Source organism: Myotis nattereri (genome assembly GCF_964212035.1).
Source record: "Myotis nattereri genome assembly, chromosome: 1".
Lineage (NCBI taxonomy): Eukaryota > Metazoa > Chordata > Mammalia > Chiroptera > Vespertilionidae > Myotis > Myotis nattereri.
Genome location: NC_138075.1, coordinates 228,505,088 through 228,512,773, shown reverse-complemented (window position 1 = coordinate 228,512,773; position 7,686 = coordinate 228,505,088). Strand labels below are relative to the sequence as shown.

Genomic DNA, 7,686 nt, shown 5'->3' with positions numbered 1-7,686 from the left:
CAGCCCTCGGATCTTGGGGAGACCACGGCTCCAGCCCTCGGATCTTGGGGAGACCACGGCTCCAGCCCTCGGATCTTGGGGAGACCACGGCTCCAGCCCTCGGATCTTGGGGAGACCACAGGCTCCAGCCCTCGGATCTTGGGGAGACCACGGCTCCAGCCCTCGGATCTTGAGGAGACCACGGCTCCAGCCCTCGGATCTTGGGGAGACCACAGGCTCCAGCCCCCGGATCTTGGGGAGACCACGGCCCCAGCCCCCGGATCTCGCAGAGAGGACTGCAGGCCCGGCAGTCCTGCAGGAGCCAGGCCACAGCTCCCGGGGCCTCACTGGAGGGGCAGCGGCAGCGGCAGCGGAGCCAGCCGCACCTCCTCTTCCGGCTTCTTCCAGGCCCGCGGACACTGATGGCAGCTGGGCTGTGAGCTTCAGCTGTGCCTCCAGTTTTCCTAGGTGCTGTTCCTATTTCGTTCTGTTTGGTTTTATTCCCAGAAAATTGAAGGTGATAGAAAAGTGCAAAGAAAACCAACATATACCCATCACCCAACACCAACACTGCCCACGGTGCCACATGCGCTTGCTGGGTTTTTGCTGTTTTGTTGTTGCTGCTGTGACTTTTAATAAAACGCAGACAGCGATGGGTGCTCTAACTGCAACTCGCTGCTTCACCACCAGAGCCACAGCCTAAGGGGGTGGAGCCTCCAAACCGCTGTTCCCAACGGGCCTGCAGGGGCATTGGGGCGCTTTCGCCCTTGGCCCACCCGCATCCATCAACACTGGGCGCTTCGCGCCCGGCACCGCGCCAGGCGCTGGGCTGTAGGAAAAGAGGCCAAATGCCCGCCCCGCCCCCGAACTGTCCGAGAGCAAAGGAAAACGGGCCCAAGGACCTCGAGCGCCCAAACGTGCGCACTTCCGGCGCCCCTTTCCCGCCCCCCCAAGCTTCCTCCCCATTGGTGTTTCCCTGACCACGCCCCGCCCACGGAGCGTCTCCTCCCACTGTTTCCTTCAACTGTCCCCGCCTCTCGTCCCGGGGCGTGGGGAGACTTCAGGCCCCGCCCACCCACCGTGAGCCACGGTTATTGGTGACTCCTGTCCGTCCATCAGAAGAAATACGGTCGCGAATTGGCTGGAAGCAAGTAGCAGGCACGGAGTCTGCGCGAGTTGCTTGGCCCCCCCCAAGGGGGCGGGCCGGCGGCCTCCGCGCATGCCCGGTGCGCGCGCAGTGCCGGCGCGGGTGGCGGTCATGGCGGCTCGGTGCGTGAGGTTGGTGCGGCGCAGCCTCCCGGCCCTGGCGTTCTCTCTTAGGTAAGGGGCGCCGGCTGCCCTCGGCCGAAGGGCGCGGCCCGCGGTGCCGTCCTGTCCAAGTCCGGTCCGGGAACGGGCCGTCGTGGGCTGCGGCGCCCGCGCGGGCCTGGAGCGTAAGGGGCGGTGCGCCCCGTGTGCCCGAGGCCCGCGCTGACCCCCGCACGCGTCCCCGGGCCCGTGTACAGCCCCCGCGTGCGCGCGCCCGGGCACGGGCAGCCTCAGCCTCGGAGCCGCCGGAGCCGCGGGCCGGGCCGCCGGCAGGACCGGGCGCGTGCGCCCTGGCAGCGCAGGGCTGGGTCCCATGGGCGGGACGTTTCGTGGAACCAGGTTCGGGTCAGCGGTCCACGGGCATTTCCCACTCGGCCCGTGTTCCTGCTCCACCTCCGCCTTCCGGAGGCTGAGGTCAGAGTGCGACGGGGGCCGACCCGCCGGGCGAGTGTAGACGGGCAGTGACTTCACAGTGGGCCCGGCGCCTGTCTTCCCTCGCGGAGCGCACCCCCTGCACGGGAGCCCGGCGAGGATCGCAGAGAGCGGAAGGGGTTCGAGGCGTGATGGCCCCAACAAGTTACATAAATAAAACGTGGGAGCCCAGGAGCAGGGACCCGGCCGGAGCGCCGGGGAAAAGGCGTTTTGCTCCCGTTGTTTGTGGCTTTGTTCCGGGAAGGACGGGACCCGTGGGCATGAACGTCTGTGCAGAGAGGCCCAGCCCGGGAGTCGGGGCAGCCGGATGGCAGTCAGGTCTCCCGGATGGCAGTCAGGTCTCTCGGGCAGCTGACCTCTCGGGGACTCAGTTTCCCCTCGGCACCTCCTGCTGCAGCCCCGCGGGGCAGGGGAGCCCAGGGCTGCGACCCTCACGCCCAGAGGGCGGAACGGAACAGAACGACTAGAAAGTAAAACATTTCACAACACCACGCTCCATTCTTGGACTGTTCGTCTTCTTAAGTCGCAAACATAAAACAATAAAAAGGTTATGGCTCCCCACCCTGTGAACAGACTAATGGATCCTTCATCCCTCTCTGCCTAAGACCACATGTGCACTGCGTTTCGGGTCATGTGTTTGGGTTGCGTTTCTTGCCCTGTTCGGGTTGTGGAAAAACAGCTGATCCCACCCGTGCCTTCCTGATGAGCATTGTTTTGCGCGCCGTGTACCATGCTGCCCTGCGCGTCCTTGCACGCTCTGTGTACTGATCGCGCTCCTGTTCATGGAGGCAGTTTCCTCTATTCTGGGAGGAAAACTGAATGTAGCTCCTTCTCAGATGGGACCGTTGCATAATGAAGAAACTCCTGGGGTCCTGGTGAAGAAATCTGGGTTTGAAGGCTGTTCTGTTACTTATTCGTGGCTTTGTGACCTTGGGCTGAATTGCTTAACCTTTTGGACGTGGGGACCAGACTGGGTCATGTTCAGTGACTTCCGCCTCCAGGATTCGTGGTAGAGCTCTGTATTTCCCTGTGCACCCCATGCCTTCCTACCTCCTGGCCTTTCCAGGCAGCTCCCTCTTCCTGAAGTGGGTCTGCAGTCCACTCCGACTCCTTAGGTGTCACTTTTAATTTCAGAGAGGCAGGGGGAGAGAGAGAGAGAGACAGACAGAGACATCAATTGGTTGCCTCCCATATGTGCCCTGACCAGGCTGGGAATCAGGATCAAACCTGCCACCTTTCAGTGTGGGGAACGATGCTCCAACCAGCTGAGCCACCCGGCCAGGGCCTTACGTGTAACTCTTAGCTGTCCTTCAAAGCCCCTCTGCAGGAAGCCTTTCATTTTTCCATTTTCCAAAGCTAAGAAGTATTCTATGCTGAGCCTCCCAGAGCCTCCCCTTTTATCACTTTTAAACCTAAAATTACAGTTCTTTGCGTAGATACCTCTTTGCGTGACACCAAGTGCCCTGTGGCAGGATCTCTGTCCCCGTCACCTTCGTGGTCAGCATCGGCTCTGGGCCTCACGTCTGCTAACAGCTGCTCCTCCAGTCCTCGGGGCCGGGAGGACGCAGCTCAGGAGGGACAGGAGGGGGGCGAGCAGGTAGCCTGGGGACAGGACATACTAGCTGCAGATAGCTTCTACACGTCCGATGCAAGAGAAACCCTTTCTCCCCCAGCAAGTCGATGGCCAATAGTCTTCAGTTACCTCAGGTTGACGGTCATACCTCTGCCTTGCATGCGCTTCCCCAGGCCCACTCCTCGGCTGCTGTGCACAGCTGCAAAGCAGAAGAACAGTGGCCAGAACTTGGAAGAGGACGCGGGTCAGACTGACCAGAAGACGGACACTCCCTGTGCAGAGAAGACGCTCATGGAGGAGAAGGCCAAGTTAGAGGAGCAGCTGAAGGACACTACGGTAAGGCGCGGGCCCTGGGGGAGATGGGCAGTTGAGCGCCAGGCGAGTCCCTGGTTTGCCCACGGACTACGGCTGGGGCCGGTCGCGTCCTCCTGCTGAGGAAGGGCTAGAGCCCAAGGCCGCGCTCTGGCTCTGCCGTGAGACTCACGGTTACGTGCTGTGCAGCTTGCGTTGAGCTAAGATTTAATTGGTCTTTACGTACAAGGAATACCAGCATGGCTGTCGAAGCTGTGCCTGCGGGGAGGCAGCGGTTGGCGGACGCGGCAGTAATGCGGACACATGGTCCGTTCCTTCAGGATTTAAGGGCAACACCAGACACGCAGGTGCTGACACTGCGCCAGCGCCTTTATGTGTGCATCCTCACGGCTCCAGTCAGTTCATTGCTGATGTCCCTGTTTACAGACGGGAAACTGAGGCACGGGGAAGTTAAGTAAACTTCCTAAGGTCGCCTAGCTACTGCGTGCCAGAGCCACAGCCACAGCCACAGCCTGGGAGAGCTTGCTCTTGACTGCACTGGAATTGCCTGAATACAGACTGAAAAGGGGGTTACACTCACCCCCCCCCCCCCACTCCCCAGAGTAATCTCGTCCACTTTAAAATGGAATTGATGGGGCAGAATGTGAGATTACAGTCAAGTGGTGAGACATGGGGACGATCCCATAATTCAGATGCTTATACACAGTAAGTGTGGAACTCAGCCATGACTGGGCAGCAGTGAACTACAAAGGGTCATTGATGAGCCTTTAGCTCTTCACTGGGATGCTGCCTAAACTCCACCAGGCTTATGGGAACCGGCGGGTCAGCCCCTGAGGCTGCTGGGATCCCCTTACATTGGAAACTTGGTTAAGGAAGTGAATGGTCCTTCCTTGGTGATGAGGCCGTCAGGGCCCCGAGAAAGTCGTTTTTCTTCTCCTTTCCCAGCTGTCACTGCGTAAGAATGGCCATGGGGCTACACAGACATCTGTCGCCTTGACATCCTCCTCCCTCGCTGGGAAGTGACTGGGCGAAACTCACTTCTAAGTGCAGCTGCACTGTCTGTAGTCCAGTCTCAGGCATAAGGATAGTTGGTGTTTGTATTTTGACTTGCGGTTTGTGGTGTCAGATTTGCTTTCCTATGAATTTGTTCCATGTTTTATTCATGTCAGTTTCCTTTTTCTTTTAGGAAAAATATAAGCGAGCTTTGGCAGACACTGAGAACTTGCGGCAGAGGACCCAAAAACTGGTGGAGGAGGCAAAATTATATGGTAACTTCTAACACTGCGTGCCGCTCATCCGGGAACGTGTGCGCGCGTGTGTGTGCGCGCGTGTGTGTGTATGTGTGTGTGTGTGTGTGTGCGTGTTTGTGTGTCAGAAAGATCAGCCGGGGCGGGCGCCTGCCGGTTGTCGTCCCCCCGTCCCCCTTTTTAAGGAGAAACTGGAGTTGTGACTGGCGCTTAGAGCCGTAAGCAGGAGGCTTCCGCTCTCCACGTGGAGCCTTGGTGTGGACCTGCGGCGATCCTGGCAGGTCGGCCTCTCTGGTGTCGTTTCCTTGGCATCTCCAGCACCACACTGACCACTGAGATCCCCTCAGGTGCTGTCTGTGTTGTCACCTTTGAGTATTCGTCCCTGTCCTTCCCACTGTACAGCTGAGATCACTGATGCTTCGTGACCTGCCACTCACCCCAAAGCTAGCGGTGGCCCCGCGCTCCTCCTCGCTGTGCTTGTTAGCCCGAGGCCGCCGTTGGTTCCTGCGGGCGCGGCCTTGGTGGAAGCAGGTGCCAGTGTGGGTGCTCTCGCCATCCCTGACTTCCGGTCGGCATGGGCACCTGTTTTTTGAAACCACAAAAATTATGTAATACACTGCCTTATATTTTGAGTGGCCTTTCAAACGTTCTGTCTTGTTAGGGGAAGGCGAAGTCTGGATAACTCTTACCCCACAGTGCCCAATAGTTGCTGACATGGAACACGTGTAGTGTCCCAGGCCCTCGAAGCCTGCGTGACCCTTGCGGTCCTCCCACCGTCACTGGGAGGGGGCTGAGACCCAGCGAGGCTGCCCAGGACCACACAGCAAAGTCGCTGCCGGGGATGTGCCCCAGGCCCTGTGCAGTCTGGCTGTTGGGGGGGCGGGGGGGGGGGCACGCTCTGCGGGAGCAGGTGGGTCTCCTGGGCTGGAGCAGGGCTGAGGGGGGTGGTTCTGCACATTTTCAGCTGCCAGTCTTCACACCTAATTAGCCCTTGTCTAAACCCAGGAAAGGCTGGGGGGTGGTATTTCCTTCTCAGTCAAGCCATTGAAGTTACAGTGTTGAGTCGCCCACTCCGTTGACATGGGTGGATGCAAATGTTGTTCTTGGGCTCTGCAGGCATCCAGGGCTTCTGCAAGGACCTGTTAGAGGTGGCGGACATCCTGGAGAAGGCCACACAGTGTGTCCCCAAAGAGGAGGTCACGGAGGACAACCCGCACCTGAAGAACCTCTACGAGGGGCTGGTGATGACCGAAGTCCAGATCCAGAAGGTGTTCACGAAGCACGGCCTGCTCAGGCTGGACCCCGTGGGCGCCAAGTTCGACCCCTATGAGCACGAGGCCTTGTTCCATGCGCCGGTGGAGGGGAAGGAGCCGGGCACGGTGGCGCTGGTGAACAAAGTGGGCTACAAGCTGCACGGGCGCACCCTGCGGCCCGCCCTGGTGGGGGTGGTGAAGGAAGCGTAGCTTCTCCCGGGCTGTGGGTTGTGGGTAGTCACTGGCGGCAACTCTAAAAGGCTGGCTCGTCCGTGAATACTCCTGCCCTTTCCCAAACCTTGTTGGAAAGCTCCGGTAACCGGCGGCTACCCAGCAAAGTGGGCCCATTGCACAGGTGTTACTGGACTCTAATTTGGGAGCCTGTTGATTGATTTTCATACATGTTTAGTAGTTCACATGCTTACAGAACAGGCCACCACCGGGCCCTCGGGTATCGTGAATAATGCTACATCTGCTCAAGTCTGATGACACCAAAGTATTTAAAACGAATAAAAGGTCTCTGGGAACTGTGCTGTTTGGCTAGGGCCACGCCATCGGCCCTGTGCGCCTTCTGCTGCTCGCTGCCATGCGAGCGCGGCAGGCCTCAGCCCTCTGCACCTCACTCGGGAGGAAAGGCAGGAGTGTAACTTGGTTCTTGCTCGAACACTTGTGTGTGCCTGGAGGACAGGTGAGTCCATCTCATCACCATCTGGCTGCTAAGTGGCTGCCCTCTGGCTTTTCTTTGGAGGCACCTTAACCCTTCTCCCCTAGAATAAGACGAATGTGCCAGAATCAGTTACTCTTGTCCTGTTTTGTTCAAATACGTGTAGAAATGTTTGTATCTAATATTCAGCCAGGTACTAATGACCTGAAGGTATGTCCCTAGTAAGATGGTCTTTCTCAGTGCCCGAGGGCTGCATGCTTGGTAAATTTTAAATGTGAATGTTTAGTTTTTAAATCTATTGAAGAGGATTAAAGCCCCAATGTTTATTTTCCTACTTTCTGATAAGTCTTTTGCGTACCTTGGTGGCGATCCTTACTAAGGGGAGCGTGACTTGGCTGCGTGCCTGACATGCACGCAGACACGTGTTTGCTTCCATCCGTCCCCTGCAGGCTGGCGTGGGACTGGCCTGCTCCGGGTGGACGTGTCTGCCTAAGGTCCGTGACGGGACCACACACCCGGACCCACGGCAGGAAAGTCTGCGGAAGCTGGCCTGTGACTCGCCATAGGACCCTCCTTATCTGTTACAAACAAAAAACAGCTGCTACCGCCTTGGCCTAAGGGGTGCGGAGAAAATATGGGGCAATTTTACTTGGCTGATCATTTTGAAAGATGTAATATTCCCATAATTAAGATTTCAATATATATAATTTCAAACACTTCTCCTTCAAATATTTTTTTGTAAGACATCCCAGAACTAAAGGCCGCCCCGCCTCACAGTGAGGGGTGGGACTGGGAGTCGCAGCTCCGCCTTCACTTGAGCTGTGAGGGCCTCCCTGCCCTCCTGCACTCGCTGGGAAGGCGAGGCTGCACCGAAGTCGTTGCAGGTCACTCTTGTGCGTGTGCAGCCTCCCTCCCTGT

General features: G+C 58.2%; 1 protein-coding gene across 1 annotated transcript; it reads left to right on the top strand.

The window, feature by feature from the left end:
• Positions 1-1,198: 1,198 nt before the first annotated feature.
• On the top strand, positions 1,199-7,102 carry GRPEL1 (GrpE like 1, mitochondrial; the record flags this gene model as incomplete). The annotated part of the gene is made up of 4 exons (XM_081091820.1): positions 1,199-1,299; positions 3,466-3,628; positions 4,791-4,872; positions 5,968-7,102. 4 exons carry the CDS (start codon positions 1,199-1,201, stop codon positions 6,312-6,314), a joined length of 693 nt encoding a protein of 230 aa, XP_080947946.1. The 3' UTR covers positions 6,315-7,102.
• Positions 7,103-7,686: the final 584 nt, after the last annotated feature.